Source organism: Aedes albopictus, chromosome 3 (genome assembly GCF_035046485.1).
Source record: "Aedes albopictus strain Foshan chromosome 3, AalbF5, whole genome shotgun sequence".
NCBI classification, from domain to species: Eukaryota; Metazoa; Arthropoda; class Insecta; order Diptera; family Culicidae; genus Aedes; species Aedes albopictus.
This window is the reverse complement of record NC_085138.1, coordinates 279094237-279120594: the sequence shown is the minus strand read 5'-3', so window position 1 is coordinate 279120594 and position 26358 is coordinate 279094237. Positions and strand designations below refer to the sequence as shown.

General features: G+C 38.1%; 1 protein-coding gene across 13 annotated transcripts in view; it reads left to right on the top strand.

The window, feature by feature from the left end:
• Nucleotides 1-26358, top strand: part of LOC109420362 (protein Fe65 homolog) — a 408519-nt gene that overhangs the window by 368863 nt on the left and 13298 nt on the right. For all 13 annotated transcript variants that reach the window (XR_009999499.1, XM_062860991.1, XM_062860996.1 and 10 more), the window contains 4 exons: nt 25346-25476; nt 25538-25737; nt 25802-25984; nt 26150-26317. Coding sequence is in view for 12 of the 13 variants with exons in the window: in XM_062860991.1 (XP_062716975.1) it covers nt 25346-25476; nt 25538-25737; nt 25802-25984; nt 26150-26296 (661 nt within the window). In the remaining variant the exon portion in view is untranslated. The remainder of the gene's footprint in view (nt 1-25345; nt 25477-25537; nt 25738-25801; nt 25985-26149; nt 26318-26358) is intronic.

Genomic DNA, 26358 nt, shown 5'->3' with positions numbered 1-26358 from the left:
ATCAATATGGAGAGTTTTTTTTTTGTTTGATGGAACTAAGAAGTGTTGCTTATGAACATTTTTCCTAAATTTATCCCAACCTTCTAATATTCTTTATTGAATTTCTGGTACCATAAACTGGGGTCAAATTGATCAGCGGGGTGAAATCGATCATTTGGGTACTAAATGTAATTGCATACTAGGAACTTCTAAGCGTCGTAATGATCTCTAACTTCTTCCCTTATCTAGTTCATAGATGTCTAGAGATGAGTTTAGACTTTTATTTGTTTAGAAAAAAAATAGTTTTGCCTTTTTTTTTAGAAATTTGAAATGTATTTCTCACTTAGCTGAAATCGTTGCTTCTAAATAATAGATTGCCACTAGAACTTCCCGTATTTTTTTTTGTTTTAACATTTTTGTGGAACCTTGGTTGGAAAGTTATGAAGCTATTCTGAATATCAATAAGTTGAAAAAAGTTCTTTTTTTTTTGACGAAAAAGTCATTTATTGTAACAGAAATCACTTGTTTACAAAGGAAATTGCTTACCATTAAGAGGGAAACTTCAAAATTTAATTTTGCATTTTAAGTGGCAAATTCACTAGTTGTAAAAGTATTGACACGTTATTCGGGCTTAGAAGAGCAAAATTAAGTGGATAAGGAAATTTTTCTTTTCAACCGATGCTTAATTGTATACCCTGATAAAAATATCATAAAAATACGATAAATTTTATTGTTACAACACCATTTTTTCTAAAAATATTCACCATTAAACGTATTGTAATTTACACGGCACACTCACCATCACCCCTATTGTTCTATACCATTCGGCGAATGGTAAATGGCACTTTTACAATAAAAAATGGTGGTCGTTATGTATCTTAACCATAAAATTTTGAGAAAATTTTCATACACTTTTTCGCGAAAAACAATAGAATGTATTGTGTTTTTATGAGACATTTTTAGGGCAATTTTCGAAAGAAAACAATATATCTTAATGTTTTCTATTGTTCTTACAATACAAATACAATTAATTGAATGGCGTCAAATGAATCGTTGTTACAATAAAAATACAATAATATTTGTTGTTATTTGTAAGCAGTTTTCGCTTTTGAAAATCCATGGAATTTATATTTCCCGCTTACATTTACATACAGCATTTACGAGCACTAACGGCCGCACATTTTATGATAAGAATCAAACACTCTGGTGTCTGTCTGGTATGTATTGCTTGGCAGCTGTTGATAAAATCTATCATCAATCTTTTCAAATAATTGCCAAATATCACAAGCCAGACCTCAGGTCGTATGATCCATACCATAAATCGTTCACAATTCATGTGGCTATTAGTATCTGTAAATGCTGGAGAAAAATGTTACCGAGAAATTTGAATTCTTTGGTTTTTCAAAAGCGAAATTTTTTTACATAACAACAAACATTATTGCATGTTTATTTTAACATCGGTTCAATTGACCCCATTAAATTAGGGATGCTAACATAAGGCTGAATTTCAAAAGGCTGAATGCACAAAAGGCTGAACACAAAAGGCTGAAAATAACATAAGGCTGAATTTCAAAAGGCTGAATGCGCAAAAGGCTGAAATTGCAAAAAATGCAGGAAATGAGTTATAGTACTTCTTCTTTTTTTCTGGCGTAACGTCCCAACTGAGACAAAGCCTGCTTTCAGCTTCTATACGCATTTCAATAGTTATTAATTGAGGGCCTTCTCTGCCAATGACCACTTTGCATTTGTATATCGTGTGACAGGCAGGAAGATACTTTATGCCCGCCCCAAGTAACCATGACGCTGTATATAGAGCATTAAGTTCGCTTTATAGTGTATTATATGACATGCGATATAAAGTTGTTTTGTTATATACCTACCATTAAAGTAGGTTTAAAGTTGAATGTGGCGCTACTATTGTTGATTTAACGCAAGCTTTACTGTGGTGATTGCTAAAGCATATAAAATGCTTGTACCATATAGCTAATGCAATCAAATCGTATGGAATGCATACTTAAGGCATCATGTCAAAAAAGAAAAAAAGTATGTTTTTCATTTTTCTATCTATTTTTATCTTCTCATACCTGATCCGATGCTCTCACCCTGATGTTTTTTCATTGTATTTCGGGAATTGAACCTAGACTGCTGAAACTGGACCACGATGAAACTCGGACGCGCTAACGCTGTGTGCTACGATTACCATGTATTTTGCACCTGAAAAAATGTGCAACATAAGGTAACGTATACTTAGCTCGTGTCTTATTGAGTTGTGTTTTTAGCAGCTCTAAAAAAATTGTGCTGGGGTCTGAATGCCATCAGTTATCTTACTCTCCCAATTTCATCATATTCGAGAACAAGCAATTACAGAACCGATTGATTCCACAAACGAAGATAATGCAAAGATATAAATTCGTCTGTGTTGATTCTGTACTTTTTGTTTTCATACGAGCTCACTTCTAAAAAACAATACAATAAATAAGAAAACATACAATAATAAGGAAATAAGGCAACCAATACCCCACATAATTTTTGTTCCCTCAGCATCTGATTGTTTTCATGTCCCAACAAAAACCCAAAACACCATAAATAATATAAATTTTCAAACAGCAACATGATAACACATGATAATCTAAGTGCTACGCAGCAATCCATGAAAATGTTGGTTGTTTTTTTCCTTTCTTTTGAATGGTTCTGTTTATAAAAATGTTTTCAGTTTTTTTTTCGAACTAAGGGGTATTTTTCTGTTTACAATGATGGAAACTTTAGTAAAGGCATATATAAAGTAATAAATGCTTGCATTATTGTATGCCATAAAGCTTTTAACATGGTAATGCAATGAAGCATTAAACAATGGCCCTATAGAACTATACCGAATTGTCAAAATCCCATAATGCTTCAATGCTTTCATAATGTAGATTAAACGCCTCATTACCTGACAGATGTAGAATAAAAGTTATCTGGCATTAGCTAAACTATAATACGATTGAATTAATGTTATGATATAATGCTTGTGGTTACTTGGGGCGGTTGTCAAGGAATTTTTCATTACAAAAATTTTCTGACCCGAGGGAGAATCGAACCCGTCACTCTCAGCATGACTACCCGTTTTCTAACCAGATCGGCTACATTTATAAGTCCTAGTCATAGAATATGCTTAGTGAAGAAGCTAATGATGCATACCAACTGTTGCGGGGGCAGAAGGGGAATTTCTCACCGGGTTCTTAGTAGCGATGACGCTATCCATGCGTTTAGTGCAGCTTTAAACTGCAAATAGAGATGTGTATCTTGTGATGTGTAAACTGCAAATAGATGTGTATCTTCGAACAAATTTGAAGTGTCGAGGTGGAAGTCGTTAAACTGTCACTTGGAGAACTAGATGGGAATAAATTTCCATGGGAAAATAAAAAATCATCAAAGCGTGCTGCGTCGTCTCCCTATGCTCGCTGTAGGAAAAAGCTTGACTTCCACCACCAGGTTCGCTAGTGTTGAGCTATCAAACGAGCAGTGCTTTTCGTGACGAAGATTCACCCCCGTGGTTTTTATTTAATTAAACAAATAAATATAAAAAATACAAATTCTTACACTTTCGGTGTTCTTCGCTAACAATAATTCTGCCGTTACCATCGCAACAAACTACTCAAATCCATAAGCGCACTGTAATGGAAATGGTATCATTTGGTAGGCACTTTTTATATCCGTTTAGGTCCTAATCCATAAGAAACTTGTCGTAAATAAACAATCTAATTCTTCCTTCTTAGTTAACATTATCACTTACATTTGCACTAATGTTGGAAGTTATCAGTATTAGAAATTAATATAGAATAACCAATTCAACAAATATTAGGCTTCCATAAATTCACCCCGTCCGGGCCATTTCGGCTACATTTCACTTCTCCTATCGTTCATCAAAAACCTTTCTCCCTAGGCTTCGCTCGCTTGCCCGAATTTCTTCTTTCGACATATAAAGAGGCAGTGTTGCCAGCGGCAACACCAACTAACACATAAAATGACTGATGGTATTTCAATTGGAGATTTTTCCTTCTTTGAGCATCAGATATTCTTTCGAATCATGCGGTTATGGAGATTGGTTGCCATTACAGCTGCCAACAATGTGATCAGAGATTTTTCCTTCTTTTAAATATATGCTATTCTTTGGAGAAATACTGTCATAGTTATGTAGGTGATCAATAATGCATACTTTAGCGCGGAAAAACAGTCCTAACGCTTTCCGATTTCGAACATAGTAACGGAAGCATGTTCGTCCAATAAATCATCAACCAATGAGCGCAAATGTGCGTCAAATGTCAAACTCAAGCAAAACCAATGCAAGGCTGAGTCACAGACAAACAGACGTAACACATTGAACGATTTTCATGGAAATCCATCGCCCAGTTCACACCACCATCACCTGGTGGAAAAGTTGCACGAATCACTGTGTTGTGCAATATCGTCAACAGAAGGCGCTAGCGTGAAACGTCAAACACATAGAAAAACGATGCGCGCGCCTCTGGTTGAAAAAGCCACAACTATGAAAATTTAAAATGATCGGTAAAAGCGTGGTCGATGGAAATTTCGTAAGTGATATGTCTGTTTGTCTGTGGCTGAGTGGTCGGCCAACTAGCAAATTTTCATAAAGATCATTATATCAGTGTACGATATGATTAATTAGAGTGTTATGTCTGTTTGTCTGTGATGTTAGTGTTGCCTTTAGGCTCGCATGACTGCCTTTAGGCTCGCCGTTTGAAAACTAGTCGAATCATTCTTTCAGCCTTATGTAATTTCAGCCTTTTGACATTTTCAGCCTTTTGTGATTCAGCCTTTCGTAATTCAGCCTTTTGTTATTTCAGCCTTCCGTGTTTCAGCCTTTTGTACGTAACCCTTAAATTAATTGTATTTGTATTGCTATCAATGGTAGTTTACTATTTACTAGATTCTTTTAATTTATTGGAAAACATTAGAAAAATCATTGTTCATCTTTTTGATATCGTAACGTCCTCACTTGGCTAAAGCCTGCTTTTCAGCTAGTTTTCTATAAGTACTTCCTAAAATATTCATTGAGAGCTCCCTCTGCCAACACGGCTTGACGTCTGTCAGTCGTTGCAGTTTTAGCGAATAACATTCGATAACCGAAACATCTACTGTACTTAAATTTAAAACGAAAACTATACAAAAAATATGTCAAGTGATTTTGTATTTGATTATACAAACATGATCCAAGCAACAATAATATATTGTTATATATTTGTTACGAATTGAGAGCATGAGAGCATGAGAGCATGAGAGCATGAGAGCATAGATGACCGTACTATTCGTAGTTGCTACTCCGTGATTGACCAGAACAATCGACGTTGCACAAGGAACCAACAGACGGAGCTTGGGAGTAGCTTACCGTCCTCAATGTGCATCTTCGAGAATTCCAAACTTTATTAGGTCAATAACGGCGCCGGCCACGTCCTTACGGTCATCGAGGAAGGAAAGGAATGTTATTATGACGTGCGTTGCTTACTAAAGACCGAGATCACCTCTGCGTCTCCACGTCTGTCATGGGAAGGACTTTTTGTTAGTGGGGAGGGGAAAGGGCGCATGATATGAGTTCACTTTGGTAAGTGGAGTGATTCATGCAACCCTATTAATATCAAACCACTTATTTTCATTTGGACTAAAACAAAACACATGCCGACATCGAAGATGACGAACCATTCAGATAGTTTTCGAAGTGCGCAAATTAACGAAAGAGAAAATAAAGTGATTTGAACCAACGTGGCTTTGAAACTTGGGCCGACACTTGACGTGACGAACATTTCAATGTCTGTTGACTAAAATCGCAAAAAATGTTGTTTGTTGCATTTATCGTATCATAAATCGCCCCGTACGAAGATGAGCAGTCAAATAGACGACGACGACGACCGAATGAAAACGCGGCCTGTACACTTTGCCACCAAAAACTCACTAAATCGCCCCGTACGAGGATGAGCAGTCAAATATATGACGACGACGACCGAATGAAAACGCGGCCTGTACACTTTGCCACCAAAAACTCACTAAATCGCCCCGTACGAAGATGAGCAGTCAAATAGACGACGACGACTACCGAATGAAAACGCGGCCTGTACTCTTTGCCACCAAACACTCACTAAATCACCCCGTACGAAGATGAGCAGTCAAATAGACGACGACGACGACCGAATGAAAACGCGGCCTGTACTCTTTGCCACCAAACACTCACTAAATCACCCCGTACGAGGATGAGCAGTCAAATAGATGACGACGACGACCGAATGAAAACGCGGCCTGTACACTTTGCCACCAAAAACTCACTAAATCGCCCCGTACGAGGATGAGCAGTTGTTATATATTTGTTATATATTTGTTACGAATTGTTTTTTAAGTGTAATTGAGAAATAAACTCTTTTTTAATAAAAAGTCCATGAGAACTTTGCAGACACTTTTGCAACTATATAAAAACAACTTAAATTAATTTTTACTGATAGTAACTTTAAATTACAGGTCGGACTCGATTATCCGGAGACAGGTTCTGAACCCAAGTAACAATTTTAATTTTATCAAAGTTTTTTCGCGATTCAAAAATCGTAAACATCCCAAGTAACTTGAAGGTTTATTCATGTTTTATCTGGTTTTATACGAGCATGTCAAAAAGCTAGTTGTTCTAAATTAGTTTAATGTGGTAGTTTTTTACTTTGAACCTTTGGCGTTCCGTAGAACTATCATATAACTTCTGCTATAAACATCTTCAATTAAAGACTTGCAAGTAGACATGAATTGGTTTTATCACTTATTATATACCACACACTAAAAAAATCTCAATTTTTATAGTGACACAATTGATCGAACTGCCTGAAAAAGCTTTGACATATACATAAATGTGTCACATTTTTACACCTTTTTTGACGTACGTATTAAGTTTATATTGTTTGAGTTCTTCCAGCCATAATGTTACACCACAGAACTGATAATTTAGTTCTCTATGCTGTAAATTTACGCGATATGTTACAGAAACATAATGATTACTGATGTTGAACTGTCAAACAGCACCTTACAAAATCAGATGAAGACTGCAGTCGATTGGAAATTTGTTTATTACGAAGGTGAAACAGCATGAAAACCGCTCATAAATTTAACACCGAGTTGAGCCACAAACCTGGAAATGACAATCCGTTGCCATAAGCCGATGCAGTGGTAAACGAAAACAGCCACGCTCAGGCAATCAGAAGGCGGCTTTGTCTGCTTGGTTGCGATGACGGCTGTCTCAGTACATACATACACGCCAGCAGTGACGACGCGACAGCCGAACTGGCAAGTTCGTTCATGGTAGACCTTGTTCATCTTCGACTGCCATCTCTTCAACGTGGTGAGTCAGCCGAGAGAGCAAGGTCGAAAACTGACACTCTGAGGATCAAAGTTCGATTCCCGAATGGAACTTTATGTATTTTTTTTGTTTCAATATTCGGTGCTATAAATAGCACAGTTCTCAATCATGTATACAAGCAGCCGACGCGCTGAGCTGTTGCGGTAAAATTACATGAGTCAAACATTTTCCGTTTCCTGTAAAAATAGGATCGCACACAATTTTGCGTCAAATGTGTTGCTTTTATATGTCGGACTTATATGACACAAAATTACAAGATTTTTTCGAAGTGTGTACCTCAGGAGAGTTAGCCCTATTGGAGGAATCATCAGGAACACAGAGTTTTATCAGAAAAATATGTCGCCTAGCCGGGATAATTCATGTAAATACAGAAAAAATATTACTCAATTTTATGATTTCACGTACAGCTTAAGATCTAATTAAACCATACAACACGTTTCCGTCATTTTGTTTTGTCAGAAAAATTACATAATGTCTTTTAAACCCCGCTGTGTTGAAAAAACCTTTTTTGCACCCAATTCCACCGAGTAAATTAAATGCTTTTAACTTCCAAATTATGCATAGTTTGTGTGGCGCACTTAGTTTTTTGTCATTATCACAGTCACATTCATCACAAATTTTCCGTGGCATGTCTCCTGACACGTATTAAATAGGAAAACAAATCTGAATCTGAATATCTGCATCTTTTCAATTGATAACTGGATAAACAACCAAGCATAATTTATTCTGACGATCGAACATTGAGAGTGAAAAATAATCAAAACAATTATTTGACAAGTCAGAAGATGGTTTTATTTAGAAGATTAATAAAACTATGATACAACCCGAAATCCTAAGCCGGTTTGCATACGAAGTCCTGTAGACCCTAATAAGACTGGGCCAACTAGCCAGAACGTGGGCTTATTGAGGCATACAAGAACTCGAGAGCATTTTCAAGTTTTTTAGGAAAAACACTAATCTACAACTTTGCCAAACACAACATTTCAATATTAGGTTTCTGACCTGAGTTATCGACAAATGAGTCAAACGATTGCCAGGTGATCGAAAACATCCTTGATTTTTGAAGTAATTTAACTAAAAGTTTAAATTTGTTGAATAAAATTCTGTCACATGGTTTCATAGAGATCCACTGGGTACTGATTTTACAGAAATTCTTTTGGCAATATTTGAATTATCACTAATGTTATCCTCAAAAGTTGATTTAAAGTGATCAATTTGACCCCGGATTACGGAATACTTCTAAAACATTTTAATGTTGATCAAACCTTTAAATTTTAGGACTTTTGAGAAATTATTGTAAAGTTTTTAAAATAGATAATTATATTTTCAATACTTCAGTTACGTTTTCGATTCTACCAGTAGCTTGTAATGAAAAGAAATTATTTCAAAACCTTTATTATAGTCGTTCTATAGAATAATTTCCGTGAGTCTCCCGGTCTTTGAGTTATCTACTGGTTTTCGAGACGTCATGTCACCACAGATCGAAGAAAGAGTTTAAAATTCTGTGGCATATGATTCATATGATTGGAGCGTGAGATATCACAAAAGTTTACATGACATATCATTGTCATGTAAACTTCCATTATATGTCATGTAATTCAGCATGACTCTGAGTATTTACATGACATATAACACAAATTTACATGATATATCATGTAAAGCATCATAATAAAGTTTACATGACTAAAATTATGTTTACATTACGTGTATCATTATTTTTATCTGTGACATGTTGAGAAACTCAATACTATTGGAGAATCGCAGTAAGATGTGCGCGCGGTTGGGTGTATTTTTGATCCGCTGTCACGTTTTTCGTCGTCCTTTCACGCGACTCGGCCAATGAAAAGATACTGGGTGTGATACCGAAGATAATCAGTGAGGTACTCATTTCCCGTGATGATGTACGGTGATTTACTGGTGATTTTGCTGGTGATGGACGTGAACACCTTTAGTGTGTTAATTTGTGCATTTTTAACTATTCGAAATTTGGAATAATCGTCTTCGTTTGAAGGTGTGTGTTTAAGCGTTAAATTTTCCGCGAATACTTTTTATCGTGCCCGAGAAAAAATGATTTGGCTGAGGATTATTGAAAGTATCATCAGTGTGACGCCGAGTCGGGCCCCAGTGGGAGTGGATCAAGTACGACCGTAGTGAGCGCGTAAAAAAGTTACATTTTGGAAGGTTGTGAAAATGAAAAAAAATACAACGCTTCCTCAACCACTTGTAGAGGAAGAACAATGCTACCTGGAAGGCGATCAAACGCGTCGTTCGCATTCTATTTGATACGACGGGTAACTACGTAGAGGTAGATGCTCGAAAACGACTCACTTGAAGTGCAAATTTTCGGTAATACCAATCCGTGTGGTCAAATTATGAAATTCAAATAACTCAACGTACATATGTACAGATGGGTAAATTATTGGTCAAATTGGGAAAAAATCCACAGCTCACGACGCGTTTGATCGCCTTCCAGGTAGCATTGTTCTTCCTCTACAAGTGGTTGAGGAAGCGTTGCCTGTACGATAGGCAAACAGTTTCAAACAATAAACAAATCGCTTTCGCTCTTCGTACATATGTACAACAGAGATGGTTATATTTGCGGTTTAGGGGAAGATGATATAGATCGATGAGATTAGAATTGAACCTTATGACAACTAAGTTGCCGGGTCATTAATTGGCTCGGTAGCTTAGTTGGTAAAGCACTTGTCTAGCGAATAAGGGTCGTGAGTTCAAATCTCACCTGAGCTGTGGATTTTTTCCCAATTTGACCAATAATTTACCCATCTGTACATATGTACGTTGAGTTATTTGAATTTCATAAAATAAGTTTGATTAGTGTGAAATTTCGCGGGGAAATGATGATTCAGTGGATTCTCAAATTATCACAGTAGTCTAAACATTCATGAGAAACCCAATACTAACATACTTACTTTCAGTCCTGGGCACCCACGGTGGTGCAGAGGGCCGAATTGAAAGATTTCCATTCTGGGCGATTGCCAGCCATCGCCTTGACCTGTGGCCAGGTCAAATTTCTGTCGACTTGCTTGATTTCATTATTGAGGCTGCGCCGCCATGAACCTCTGGGTCTTCCTCTGCTGCGATGTCCTGCTGGGTTCCAGTCTAAACTCAGAAACTCAATACTATTTGGATTTTGAGAAAACAAGGAACTGAAAATTCTTCATAATTTTGCATTGAAACTTTTGAGCTAAAGTTGTTCTAAAACATAGAAAGTTCTCTGTTAAAAGAGCGCCGCGAAATTTTCCAAAATTTCAAAGGGTTTACCAATTAATCAATGAACACCCAAAATGAAAATGTGATTCCCAAAAATAATTATCCAGAAAACGGTACAACATATGAACTGATTTTAAGGGGTCGCTCACAAATAATGTCTCGTATCTCTAAAAATTGACCTGATAATTGTTCAACAAGTTTTCTAATAATTAAATTCTCTACAACTTCGCTGAAGACATAAACACGTTATCTTCACTGATGGAAAAACATGGATTTCACTCACACTTCTGGGAGAATTACTCTGATACGAAGCAGCCCGTGTTTCCAAACAATAAATTTTATGAATATATTATAATTTTTCAGTTCTCTGCACTCAAAAAAAAAAAAATGACATTTTAAATGATTTTTGGGGGTAAAAACATATGTTGCTCTTAGCGAGGTTTTTTTTAATTCTTGATTGATTGATTTGTCTTTATTAAAGAGACTTTCACCCCTTGGCTGATTCGTCTTTCTCTTTTTTTTCAATTCTTAATCACTTAACCTAATTTACAGCTCTTTTGTCGACTAGGGTACTACGTGAGCGATTCCAATTGGACGCTGCACTTCCACTTTGTACAACGCCTAAATGTATTCTATTCTATTCTACTTATTGAACTGGTGTGCCTTTGTGCTTCTTTCACTCTTCTACCCTGTCCATGGTAGAATGATGAGCACGATGATGCCGATGTGTGGCTGCTGTTCCTTTACCAGTCCGATTGGGGGTACATTATGAGTTGCGGTTCGCCGATATCCAAATTCCGGGTCCGTTAGAGCTATATGCTCCGAAGAGGGTCAGGTGCCAGCTGCTCTCGGGGGGAAGGGCAACTGACGAAAAATTGCAAGTGCTGGGGCTGGGTTCGAACCCATGACCATCCGCTTATGAAGCGAACGTGTAGCCCCGACTCTTAGCGAGGTTATGAGACATCATTTCTGGCCTTTACGTGGATTAATATGGCTATTTATGATCCAGAATGCATCTTCAATATCAAAAATCCCAATTGTATCGCTAGTACCTACGTAATCTATATATACAGGGTGACTGGTAATTCGTGTTACACCCGAAAGGAGGTGAAAGTAGACCATATTTGCAGCAAAAAAATTGTTCTACAGGTAGGTCCGGAAATCACTGCTAAGTGAGTTATTCAAAAATTAGTGTTATTAAATTACCCCATCTTTAAACATCTCTAACTCAGAAACTATGAGCCGTATAATCAATCTAAGCGCATGGATAGAAAGTTTAAAGCTTTGTCTTTTAATGCTCTTTGGACAGGTAATTGATAAAAAGTCATTTAAGTGCAGAAAATTTGACTTTTATGTAAAAAGTGCCTAAAAATGTACCCCTTTTTCACCTTTTTTGATAGTTTACTCGTGAAAAACAAGATAAATGTGAGAAATGTTCTTCTACAAAACATTCATTTTTTGATACGCTACCAAACTGTCCTTTGGTGCAACATTGTATCTGTCATAGTTTTGTCACAATCTTGAATTCAAAATTTTGTGAAATAAATCAATGTTTTTATTGCAATACTGTCTGGCAACCCTACACGTTTGCTTGCTGTTGGTCGTCGTGCGCATGGCAATGAAGTCCAGCGTCGCGGCGGCGGTCATCGTTTGACAGAGCCAACAGTGAACGGCAAATTGCGCGCTATGTTTATGAATCAATCTCAAGGCATCCTTTTCTTTGGGTGAAGATTCAATTCGCCTAGATGCCATACTATATGCCATACACCCAAACCCACTCACTGGTGGAATTTAGCGAGATCATACAGCTGGGTGGCACCGTTTTAAGGGATATTCAAACCTACGGGCCGAGACTGGGTCCGGGCCGGGGCCGCGGCTGAGACTCGATAGGGCTTTTTGTCGCTTCGTTCTCACTGCACACAATGCTCACCGGGCTATAGCGCCTGCGCACCAGCAATTTATGTTGCGCAAACGCACGCACAGTATGAAGCGATTGTCATTTATTTTTGTTTTTGTTTCTGCGCACTTTCTCCAGTGTGATTGATGTACATTCATCCAGAACTTTCTTTTGTAATTTCTACAGGAATCTGGGATTCCTCCAGTTTTGTTATGATTTCCCTTGGAATGCTTTCTGGGACTCTCCCGTAGTTCTTTCTGGAAAACCTCTAATGAGATTCTTCTAGGAGTCCTTCCTGGTATTTCTCCAGCATTTGTCGTAGAATCACCCTAGGATTTTACTGGGAATTTCTCCATTATAACTCTGGAAATTAATGCAGGAGTTCTCCAGCAATAATGCATGCTTCTCTTCAGGATTTTTCCCGAAAATTACTGAAGGACTCAAGGGATTTCTCTAGAAGTTCCTGCATTAATACCACCAGGACTTCCTCAAGGGATTCCTCCAAAAAATCCTCCACGATGTCAACTAAAAATTCTTCCAGTAGTTCTTCCAGGAATACCTCCAGAAATTCCATCAGGTATTTTTCCAGGAAGTCTTCTTGGAAATACTCCAGGCATAACTCCAAGAATTTCTCCGTGAGTTACTCCAGGTATTCCTACAGGATTCTTACAGATGTTTATCCAGGAACTACTGCAAGATGTACTCCAATTTTTTTTCCAGGAAGGAATTCCTCCAGTGATTCCTTCATAAATTTCTCCATTAAATGCTCCAGAAAATTCTTTAGAGATTCCTTCAGAATTCCTTCCTGTATTTCCTCCAGGAAATCGTCCAGAAATTTTGCCAGTGATTCCTTTAATAAATCTTCTATGGATTCCTCCAGGAGTTCGTACAGAATATCCTCCAGAAATTTCTCCAGACATTCCTCCAGGAATTCCTACAGAAAATTCTCCAGGAATTCCTCCAGGAATTTCACCAGGAATTACTTCAGGAATTCATCCACGAACTTTTCCAGAAATTCCTCCAGGAATTCCTCCGAAAATTCTTCCAAGAATTCTTTCAGGAATTTTTCCATAAAGTCTTCCAGGATATACTCCATGAATTACTCCAAGAATTGCTTCAGGAATAACTCTAGGAACTTCACCACGAATTGCTTCAGAAATGACTTCAGGGATTCCTACGGGAATTCTTCCAGGTAATACTTCAGGCTGTCCTCAAAAAAATCCTCCAGGAATTCTACAAGGAAATTACTCCAGGAACTACTCTAGGAAATCCGTCAAGAATTCCTCCCAGAAACAATCGAAGAATTCCCATAATTTCTCTTTGAATTACTCCAGGAATTCGTCAAAAAATTACTTCTGGAATTGTTCCAGAAATTCCCTCCAGAATTTCTTTTAGAAATACCTCAAGGGAATGCTTCAAGAATTTCTTCAGAAAATCCTTAAAGAACTCCTCCAGAAGTGGCTCCAGCAAATCTTTTAGGAATTCCTTCACGAATTTTTCCAGAAACTTCTCCAGATATTGCTTAGGAATATCTCCAGGAATTCGTCTTGAAAAACTATTTCAGAACGTACTCCAGGAATTACTGCAGGATTTCCTCAAGAAATGTCTCTAGAACTTCCTTCAACAATTCCTTCGGCTAACTTTCCAGGAATTCCTCCCGGAATTATCTCAGGTACAGTATTCCTTAAAGAGTTACTACAGGGATTCCAGGAATAGCTCCAGAAACTCCGTTAGAATTTACTCCAAGAATTCCTCCAGGAATCACTCTCCAGTAATTCCTCAAGATAGGATGTCATCCAGGAATTTCTGTAGAAAATCTTGGAAAAAAAAATAATCCGTTCATTGATTGAAATCTTGAAAGAATTCTTGGGGGAGTTCCCGTAGCAGTTTCTGGAATTGTTTCTGGAGGATTTTCAGGGAGAATTCTGGAGTGATTTTTTGGGAAGATCCTGTAGGAATTTCTGGAGGATTTCCTGGGAGAAATCCTAGAAAAGTTTATTTAGGAATTCCTCCCAGACTTCCGCCAAGAATTGTTTCAAGAATCCCTCTATGAATTTCTCCAAAACTCCCTCGAACAGTTCTTTCTGGGATTTTTGAAGAAATTTATTCAGGAACTACTTTACAAACTCCTCCAGGAATTCCTTTATAAATTCCTCCAGTAATTCCTTCAAAAAATCCTCCAAGAATTTTTCCATGAATTCCACCAGGAAATCCTCCAAAAATAACTTGTGAGATAGCTCCAGGGATTCCTCCTTGAATTCCTCCAGGTATTCCTCCAGTGACTCTTTCAAAAACTCCTTCAAGGCTTACTACAGGTATTTCTCTAGGGGTTCCTAATGAAATTTCTCCAAGGAATTGCCCCAGGAATTCTTCCAAGACTCCCTCCAGGTATTTCTTCAAAAATTCCTCCAGGGATTATTTTAAGAGTTCCTCCAAGGATTCCACTAGGGATTCTTCCAGGGAGTAATTACTGAAAGAAACTCCGAAGGAATTCCTGGGAGGAATTCTTAGATAAATTTCCGGATGACATCCTACCTAGAGGAATTACTAGAGTGATTCCTCGAGGAATTCTTGGAGTAAGTTCTAACGGAGTTTCTGAAGCTATTCCTGAAAAAATATGAAGCGCTTCCCAGAGGAATCCCTGGAGTAGCTCTTTAAAGAATTCCTGTACCTGAGATAATTCCGGGAGGAATTCCTGGACGATTAACCGAAGGAATTCCTGGAGGAAATTCTAGAGACATTTCTTGAGGAAATCCTGGAGTAATTCCTAGAGTATGTTCTGGAATAGTTTTTGGAGAAAGCCTTGAAGTAATTCATGCAGAAATTCTTAGAGTGTTTCTGAGAGGAATTTCTGGAGGCCTTCCTGGAAAATTGTTGAGGAATTTCTAAAATAAAACCTTCAGAAATTTCGAGAAGAATTTCAGGACGAATTCCTGGAGATATTCGTAAGCAATATCTGGGAGAATTCCTGAAATAATTCGTGAAGGAATTCCTAAAAGATTGGAGCCACTTCTGAAGCAGCTCTTTAAAGAATTTCTGAATAAATTCTTCAAGCATTTCCTTGAGGCATTTCTAAAAGGAATTTTGGGAGGAATTCTGGAAAAATTCCGGAAGGTTTTTTCTGATGAATTCCTGTGGCTGAATTCCGGCGCACAATTTCTTCGAAGAGAAGAAATTTTCTTCCATTGCTCACCAGCAAGAAAATTTTCTTTTCTTCTAAGAAAAAGTGCGCCGGAATTCGTCTACTGGAGTAATTCAAAGAGAAATTATGGGAATTCTTGGATTGTTTCCAGGAGGAATTCTTGGCGACTTTCCTGGATAAATATCGGGAAGAATTCGTGCAGGAGTCCCTGGAGTAGATCCTAGAAGAATTCCTGGAGTCATTCTTAGAGGAATCCCGTAAGTATTTCCTTGTAGAATTCCTGGAGGATTTTTTTTTTGAGGATATTCTGAAGTAGTTTCTGGAAAAATTTCCGTAGGAATCCCTGAAGTCATTTCTGGAGGATTTTCTAGAGTTATTCCTGAAGCAATTCTTAGAGTAATTAATGGAGTATTTCCTGGAATACTTTATGGAAGAATTCCTGAAGGAATTCTTAGAGAAATTTTTGGCGGAACTTCTGGAGAAGTTCGTGGATGAATTCCTGGAATAATTCCTGGAGGAATTCCTGGAGTAATTCGTGGAGTATTTTCTGGAGAAATTCCTGGAGGAATGCCTGGAGGATTTTCTGATGGATATTCTGTAGGAATTGCTGGAGGAATTCTTAGACGATTTATTGAAGGAATCACTGGCGATATTCTTGGAGGAATTCCTGGAGTATTTTCTGGAGGAATTCCTGAATGAATTTCTGGTGGATATTCTGTAGGAGTTCCTGGAGGAATCCCTAGAAGACTTATTGAACGAATCACTGGCGAAATTCTTAGAGGAATTGCTGGGGGAATTCCTGGAGGAATTTCTAGACGATTTCCTGGAGGAAATTCAGGAAGGAATTCTGGAGGAATCTATAAAGAATTTTCTGGAGCATTTACTTCCAGTTATTTCTCCATGAGTTCCTGCAGGAATTCATCCCAAAATTCTACCAGGAAATCCTGCAGGGATTCCTCCAGGAATTCCTCCAGAAAATCCTCATGGGATTCCTGCAGGAATTCCTTAAAGGAATTCTTCCGTGAATCATACAAAGATGCCTCCAGGAATTCCTTCAAGGGTTCATTCAGGAATTCCTCCTGGGATTCCTCCACAAATTCCTCCTGTAATTGCTGCAGGAGATTCTCTAGAGATTCCTCCAAGGTTTCCTCTAGAATTCCTTCAAGAATTTCTCCCAGGAAATCATCAAGAAATTCCTCCAGGAATTCCTCCAGTAATTCCTCACGGAATTCCTCTTGGAATTTCTACAAGGATTTCTTAAAAAAATTCTCCAGTATGTAGTCCATGCATTTCTTCATGAATATCTCCATAAATTATTCAAAGAATTCCTCCAGAAATTACTTCAGGTACTACTCCAGGAGTTCATCCAGGAATTTCTCCGGAAATTCCTAAAGGAATACCACCAGAGATTCCATCAGGTATTTTTCCAGGAAGTCTTCTTGGAAATACTCCAGGCATAACTCCAAGAATTTCTCCGTGAGTTACTCCAGGTATTCCTACAGTATTCTTACAGATGTTTATCCAGGAACTACTGCAAGATGTCCTCAAATTTTTTTCCCAGGAATTCCTCCAGTGATTCCTTCATAAATTTCTCCAGTAAATGCTCCAGAAAATTCTTTAGAGATTCCTCTAGAATTTCTTCCTGAACTTCCTCCAGGAAATCTTCCAGAAATTCCTCCAGTATTTCCCCCTGTAATTCCTCTAAGTATTTCGCCATTGATTCGTTCAATAAATCTTCTAGGGATTCCTCCAGGAATTCCTACAGAATATCCACCAGAAATTCATTCAGGAATTCCTCCAGATATCACTCCAGGAATTCCTCCAGCAATTCCTACAGAATATCCACCAGAAAATCCTCCAGGCACTCCTCCAGAAAACACTCCAGGAGTTCCTCTAAGAATTTTGCCAGTGATTCCTTTAATAAATCTCTATAGGAATTCCTCCAGGAATTCCTACAGAATATCCACCAGAAATTCATCCAGGCATTCCTCCAGGAATTTCTCCAGAAAATACTCCACGAATTCCTCCAGGAATTCCACCAAGAATTACTCCAGGAATTCATCCACGAACTTCTCCAGAAATTCCGCCAAAAATTCCTCCAAGAATTCCTTCAGGAATTCTTCCATAAAGTATTCCAGAAAATACTCCATTAATTTCTCCAAGAATTGCTTCAGGAATAACTCCAGAAAATCCTCCAGCAATTGCTACAGGAATGACTTCAGGGATTCCTACGGGAAAATTTTCCAGAAACTACTTCAGAATATCCTCAAAAAAATCCTCCACGAATTCTACAAGGAAATACTTACGGGATTCCTCTAAGAATGACTCCAGGAATTCTTCTAGGATCTACTCCAGGGACTCCTGCACGAATTCTTCCCGATATTTATCCAGGAAAGCCGTCAAGAGTTTCTCCTGGAAACAATCCAAGAATTCCCATAATTTCTCTATGAATTACTCCAGGAATTCATCAAAAAAAAACCTTCCGGAATTTTTCCAGAATTCCTCTTAGAAATTCTTTAAAGAGCTGCTTCAGAAGTGGCTCCAATCTTTTAGGAATTCCTTCACGAATTATTTCAGGAGTTCCTCCAGATATTGCTTACGAATATCTCCAAGAGTTCATCCTGAAATTCTTCCCGAAATTTCTCAAGGTTTTATTTTAGAAATTCCTCAAGAATTTTTCCAGGAAGGCCTCCAGAAATTCCTCCCAGAAACACTCCAAGAATTTCTCCATGAATTACTTCAAGGCTTTCTCCAAAAACTATTCCAGAAGCTACTCTAGGAATTACTCCAGGAATTCCTCAAGAAATGTCTCTAGAATTTCCTCCAAGAATTCCTTCGGTTAATCTTCCAGAAATTCCTCCCGGAATTATCTCAGGTACAGGAATTCTTTAAAGAGCTACTCCAGGGATTCCTCTGGGAAGCGCTTCATATTTTTTTCAGGAATAGCTCCAGAAACTCCGTTAGAACTTACTCCAAGAATTCCCCCAGGAATCACTCCAGTAATTCCTCTAGGTAGGATGTCATCCGAAAATTTATCTAAGAATTCCTCCCAGGAGTTCCTTCGGAGTTTCTTTCAGGAATTACTCCCTGGAAGAATTCCTAGTGGAATCCTTGGAGGAACTCTTAAAATAATCCCTGGAGGAATTTTTGAAGAAATACCTGGAGGGAGTCTTGGAAGAATTCCTGGGGGATTTCCTTGGAGAAATTTCATTAGGAATCCCTAGAGAAATACCTGTAGTAAGCCTTGAAGGAGTTTTTGAAAGAGTCACTGGAGCAATACCTGGAGGAATTCAAGGAGGAATCCCTGGAGCTATCTCACAAGTTATTTTTGGAGGATTTCCTGGTGGAATTCATGGAGGAATTTTTAGAGGAATTTTTGAAGAAATTACTGGAGGAACTTGTGAAGGAATTCCTGGAGGAGTTTGTAAAGTAAATCCTGAATAAATTTCTTCAAAAATCCCAGGAAGAACTGTTCGAGGGAGTTTTGGAGAAATTCATAGAGGGATTCTTGAAGCAATTCTTGGTGGAAGTCTGGGAGGAATTCCTAAATAAACTTTTCTAGGATTTCTCCCAGGAAATCCTCCAGAAATTCCTATAGGATCTTCCCCAAAAATCACTCCAGAATTCTCCCTGAAAATCCTCCAGAAACAATTCCAGAAAGTGCTACGGGAACTCCCCCAAGAATTCTTTCAAGATTTCAATCAAGAATCCGTTCAAAAGTTTTTCCAAGAAATCCTACAGAAATTACTGGATGACATCCTCCCTTGAGGAATTACTGGAGTGATTCCTGGAGGAATTCTTGGAGTAAATTCTAACGGAGTTTCTGGAGCTATTCCTGGAATCCCTGTAGTAACTCTTTAAGGAATACTACACCTGAGATAATTCCGGGAGGAATTCCTGGAAAGTTAACCGAAGGAATTCTTGAAGGAAGTTCTAGAGACATTTCTTGAGGAAATCCTGGAGTAATTTCTGGAGTACGTTCTGGAATAGTTCTTCAAGACGAATTCCTTCAGATATCCCTAAGCAATATCTGGAGAAGTTCCTGAAAAATTCGTGAAACATTTGCTAGAGGCACTTCTGGAGGAGTTCTTTAAGGATTTTCTGAAGAACTTCTTGAAGCATTTCCTTAAGGTATTTCTAAAAGGAATTCTGGGAGGAATTTCCGGAAAATTTTCAGAAGCAATTTTTTGACGAATTCCTGGAGTAATTCAAAGAGAAATCGTGTGAAATCTTGGATTGTTTCCGGGAGGAATTCTTGACGGCCTTCCTGGAGTAGTTCCTGGAGTAATTCTTGGAGGAATCCCGTAAGTATTTCCTTGTAGAATTCCTGGAGAATTTTTTTGAGGACAGACTGAAGTAGTTCCCGGAAGCGTTCCCGTAGGAATCCCTGAAGACATTTCTGAAGCAATTCGTGGAGGAATTCCTAAAGTTCATCCTGAAGCAATTCTTGGCGTAATTAATGGAGTATAGCCTGGAAGACTTTATGGAAGAATTCCTGAAGGAATTCTTGTAGGAATTTATGGAGGAATTCCTCGAGTTATTCCTGAAGCAATTCTTGGAGTAATTCATGGAGTATATCCTGGAAGACTTTATGGAAAAATTCCTGAAAGAATTCTTGGAGGAATTTTCGGAGGAATTCCTGGAGGAATTTCTGGAAAAGTTCGTGGATGAATTCCTGAAGTAATTCCTGGTGAAATTCCTGGAGAATTTTCTGTAGGAATGTCTGGAGGAATTTCTGGAGGATATTCTGTACGAACTCCTGGAGGAATCCATAGAAGATTTATTAAAGGAATCACTGGCAAAATTTCTGGACGATTTCCTGGAGGAAATACAGGAAGGAATTCTGAAGGAATCTCTAAAGAATTTTCTGGAGCATTTAATGGAGAAATTTATGAAGGAATCACTGGAGGAATTCCTTCCTGAAAAAAAAATTGGAGTACATCTTGCAGTAGTTCCTGGATAAACATCTGTAAGAATCCTGTAGGAATACCTGGAGTAACTCACGGAGAAATTCTTGGAGTTATGCCTGGAGTATTTCCAAGAAGACTTCCTGGAAAAATACCTGATGGAATTTCTGGAGGTATTCCTGGAAGAACTACTGGAAGAATTTTTAGTTGACATCGTGGAGGATTTTTTGGAGGAATCCCTTGAGGAAGTCCTGGTTGTATTAATGCAGGAATTTCTAGAGAAATCCCTTGAGTCCTTCAGTAATTTTCGGGAAAAATCCTGAAGAGAAGCATGCATTATTGCTGGAGAACTCCTGCATTAATTTCCAGAGTTATAATGGAGAAATTCCCAGTAAAATCCTAGGGTGATTCTACGACAAATGCTGGAGAAATACCAGGAAGGACTCCTAGAAGAATCTCATTAGAGGTTTTCCAGAAAGAACTACGGGAGAGTCCCAGAAAGCATTCCAAGGGAAATCATAACAAAACTGGAGGAATCCCAGATTCCTGTAGAAATTACAAAAGAAAGTTCTGGATGAATGTACATCAATCACACTGGAGAAAGTGCGCAGAAACAAAAACAAAAATAAATGACAATCGCTTCATACTGTGCGTGCGTTCGCGCAACATAAATTGCTGGTGCGCAGGCGCTATAGCCCGGTGAGCATTGTGTGCAGTGAGAACGAAGCGACAAAAAGCCCTATCGAGTCTCAGCCGCGGCCCCGGCCCGGACCCAGTCTCGGCCCGTCGGTTTGAATATCCCTTAAAACGGTGCCACCCAGCTGTATGATCTCGCTAAATTCCACCAGTGAGTGGGTTTGGGTGTATGGCATATAGTATGGCATCTAGGCGAATTGAATCTTCACCCAAAGAAAAGGATGCCTTGAGATTGATTCATAAACATAGCGCGCAATTTGCCGTTCACTGTTGGCTCTGTCAAACGATGACCGCCGCCGCGACGCTGGACTTCGTTGCCATGCGCACGACGACCAACAGCAAGCAAACGTGTAGGGTTGCCAGACAGTATTGCAATAAAAACATTGATTTATTTCACAAAATTTTGAATTCAAGATTGTGACAAAACTATGACAGATACAATGTTGCACCAAAGGACAGTTTGGTAGCGTATCAAAAAATGAATGTTTTGTAGAAGAACATTTCTCACATTTATCTTGTTTTTCACGAGTAAACTATCAAAAAAGGTGAAAAAGGGGTACATTTTTAGGCACTTTTTACATAAAAGTCAAATTTTCTGCACTTAAATGACTTTTTATCAATTACCTGTCCAAAGAGCATTAAAAGACAAAGCTTCAAACTTTCTATCCATGCGCTTAGATTGATTATACGGCTCATAGTTTCTGAGTTAGAGATGTTTAAAGATGGGGTAATTTAATAACACTAATTTTTGAATAACTCACTTAGCAGTGATTTCCGGACCTACCTGTAGAACAATTTTTTGCTGCAAATATGGTCTACTTTCACCTCCTTTCGGGTGTAACACGAATTACCAGTCACCCTGTATAAAAATGAGTTTGATGTACCTTTGAGGCAACAAAACTCACGAACGGGTGAACCGATCAGCATGACTCTTGCACGGTTCGATTCGTATTCATGGTGGCTGTGTTTATATGTATAAAAAGTTATGAAAATAAGCTAGAAAAGTAAGAAAATTGCTAAAATACTGATTTTCGTGAGCTGGGAAGGAAATTAACACGATCGAAATAAAACCAATCTAGAGTGCGGTGACGTTATGAGTAGGGATGTAGTACCGGTAGTACCGGTACCGAAAATACCGGTATTACCGACCAATTTTTGGTACCGAAATACCGGTACTGACTGAGCCGTAGTACCGGTACTTTCGGTACCATGAAATCTCTTCCGAAATGTTGGAAACCGGTAATTTTTTTTTTCCTTTTTTAATCCGATCATTAGTATAGCCGATCCCAAGTAACATTTTAAGTTTTGTTCGGCTCTGCAAGAGATCTTCATGACCAATTTTATAAAACTCGCAATAAAACTGATTTATACATCAAAACCTCTTGATAACCTCTTTAAGAACATCTTCCGGCTAAGTGGACCACCCTCGGAGAGTTTTTTCAAACCGCATTAAAAGTAGCAATAAAACTGTTTTAAAACTTAGCAGAAAAATTTCCCATTCTCGATTGTTGTTGTTGTTTTTTTTTTTTTCAACAAAAACTATGACAGCTCAAGATGCAGAGAAGCTTCTTCGATGGCAAGTAAAGTTCAGGACGATACATCATTCGTAAGTAGAAGCGGTTATTTCAAAGTAATATTTCAGTTGTTATTGTGTTGGTAGGCTTATGCGTATTCAATTTTACCGTGAATATTGGGGTGACAGAATCATAAAATTAATGCGCTTCAAAAATAGTGACTATTATTATCTTGGAATGAAATAAATCAATTTGTTTATTTAGTAAAACTATTTCGAATCACAAGAAAACTCAGTAGAGAGAGTTTATTCATGTGAGTATGTTATGGAAATGGTGGCAAACTATCAATTCATTGCTAATTTGAGCAAAATTAACTATTTTCCATTCACGTTAGCTAATTCTTCAATATGGCGACAACCATAATCAGCGAAAATAAAACGAAAGCAATTTTACTTTTATGATGACCGCAATAAACCTAGAAATTTCATAGTTCTGCTTTTCCACCAACAGATGTCGTTACTAATCGAACGGATCGCCATCTGTTGAGTGTTTTAACAGTTTTATTGTGGTAATAATGATTGCCAGAAGGTTTACAAATCGGAAAGTTTTGTTTACTCGTGAAATCTGTCTTTATGGATATCTTCAAGTATGCTAAAAACATTTTATCAATGGTTTTCATAAAAGCAGTCATAAAACTGCGAGTTTAAATTATTGCTGTTATAAAACCCTAATAAAAATCAAACAAACCCAATCAGCAATGAAATTGTTACTCGGGATATGCAATGGAAACCCGACTATAAGTTTATAACAAAAATGTAACATCTTTCTAACTAATCCTGATATTTATAACTTATTGTGTTATACTTCTGTCAGAAACATTGGGTGTACATAACTATTATAACACATTATGTTATAAAATCTGATCATTAACTCATTGTAATATACTTATGTTTCAATTCTTTGGCATTGAGATAGCATTGTTACAAAGTTGTATCAAATTACGATAGAAACTTGTTATTGTGAAGCTAAGATTTAGATCACGTTTTGTTATAATTTTGATGTGTTCATAATACAATAAGTTATTTTATTGATTACACCAGAGTTCTTTTTGTTATAATTTTAGTTATTTTAACATCATCCTTCATCTATTTAATAACATAATGAGTTATTGAATTTTTTTATAATGTGTTACACACTTGATATAATCTTCTAGTCGGAAATAAACGAAAACATTTATTTAAAACCAAGTGTGACAAACAAACATTTCATATATAAAAACGTTTCTGCAAATGGATTTATTAGCTTAAAATAAAACTTGTTAGATTAGGGTTTCTTGTTATTTCTTCAGTTTTTAAAATCCATTGAAAGCATCATCAAGGAAAAATTGGTTAAATCTTCTTCTGTCTTCACCTTGTAGCTGTCTATCTGAATTTGGTATATCAAAGGGTGTTCCTGTTTCATTTTAGACTGATCAAGATACTGCCTGTGGAACTGCGTAGAAGCTAAACAAAAGCTACAAAAACAGTTTCATACAACTAATTTCTTTCTATCATTTTTATTTGATATTTTTGTTTAATTAGGTATTTACTGGTTAGCTTCAATGGTATCCCTGAAAACCGGGATTAACATTTTTCTGGTAAATTGAAGATTTTCTGTGCAAAATAGATTATTCTTCATTTTAGTGGAAAATTTCTCAGTACCGGTATTTTACCGGTACTGTCAACCCCAGTACCGAAGTACCGGTACTCACCAAAAGTGGTCGGTACTGTGACCCCTAGTTATGAGCTCAACAGTTGTCAAACCACGTCAGCTTGGCAAGACAATGTTTGCCGGGACAGCTAGTACACCATAAAAACTTGTTAAAACTTTTTGGCCATGAAATGGACCTTGTTACTCCAGTGTGCGCTGCTTCCACCTTTCGATCACCTTACGTCCATCCGTCAAGAGGCTCCTGTTCTTATCTCTGCATGCATATTCCGACCAACCCCCCACACCCCCCCCCCCCCCCCAATAGTAACAGTAGGTAGTCTCTAGAAAAACGTTCTCCTCCATTTGGGAGATTTGTGCCCCAAGTAGACGTAAAATAAGGTAAGAATGTTCATATAACCTCTTACCAGTAATAGATAGAGCAGAGCTTCCTCCATCTGACGGTTTTTTACTACACGGAAAACACAAACATTTTCATTGAAGAAAAACTACTTTCTTTCGGTCCACATAGTCTTTGGGGAAAGCGGTAGTAATCCATGATGATGATGATTAACCTGGGCTTGTTAGGGGAATATCTGTAAATAAAAAGAAAATCGCGTTAAGTACTGTTCCTTTGAATTCCACTAAGAATTTGCATCCTTTGACAGATACGTATTTCGACCTCAACTGTAAGGTCGTCTTCAGTGTCTTGAAGACGACCTTACAGTTGAGTTCGAAATACGTATCTGTCAAAGGATGCAAATTCTTAGTGGAATTCAAAGGAACAGTACTTAGCGCGATTTTCTTTTTATTTAGTAATCCATGAATCATTTCATCAATATGCTCAAATCCTGGGTTTTCTACAAAATTACACAATTTTGTTTTTTTTACCGTTTTCTTCTACAGAGACATCTGCAAGCGAATAATGATTGAACGATCCCTCCAGCTCGATGCGAGCAGTTCCAGTTCGGGCAGTTCTCGTTGTGCGATACGTCCTACTGATCTACCGACTGAGCATCGACGATGGATACGGCATCGTGAGTGTGATCTCGCTTTACAAAGCAACTTTCTCCCGTAACAAATTTCTTGTTCTTTCAGCGGCATCTTTTCCCACCCCGATGGAGGAACCGAAGAAGGTCCTAAGGGCACAATACATCGGTTCTCTGGAGGTCGACCAACCAACCGGTATGGAGGTGTTGAATGACGCCATCGGAAAGCTTGTGACCACTACCCCCGTGGAGAACTGGGACAACGTCAACGTATCGGTGGCTCCCAGTATGATCAGTGTGAACACCTCGGTGAGTTCGTGCTGCCTTTGTTACGTTGGCGATCATTTTTGTTACAGACCTTAATTAATTGCAGGACCAGGATGCACGCCTGCTGTGCGAATGCCGAGTGAGGTACCTTAGCTTTTTGGGAATTGGAAAGAACATCAAAAACTGTGCGTTCATCATGCACACCGCACAGGACAAATTTGTGGCACACGTGTTCCATTGTGAACCTTCTAGCGGGGCACTGTGCAAAACGATAGAAGCTGCTTGCAAGGTGAGTGAGTTTAGATTTTCAGTGATAACATCGAAAAACACTTGAAAGGCCTAATACATGTATGGCTAATAGTGATTGAATAAAATAGCTTTTTTCGGAAGTAAAAAATACGTTACTCTTGGGAAGTTTACCAAACGGAATCGTAATTGGAAATGTATCTTTCAGCTTCGGTACCAAAAATGTCTCGATGCTCATCCTGAGGGGAGTGGTCGCTATTCGGCAGATTCCCACACGCCGGGAAAGGGAATTGGAGCGACTTTAAAAAACTTGATGAGCTCGTTCTCACTAAAAAAGGATAAGGCCAGTTCCTGAGAACGAGCAAAATCACTGCAGGTAGTGTATCCCATTGAATAGACCATAATGTTGAATGTTCT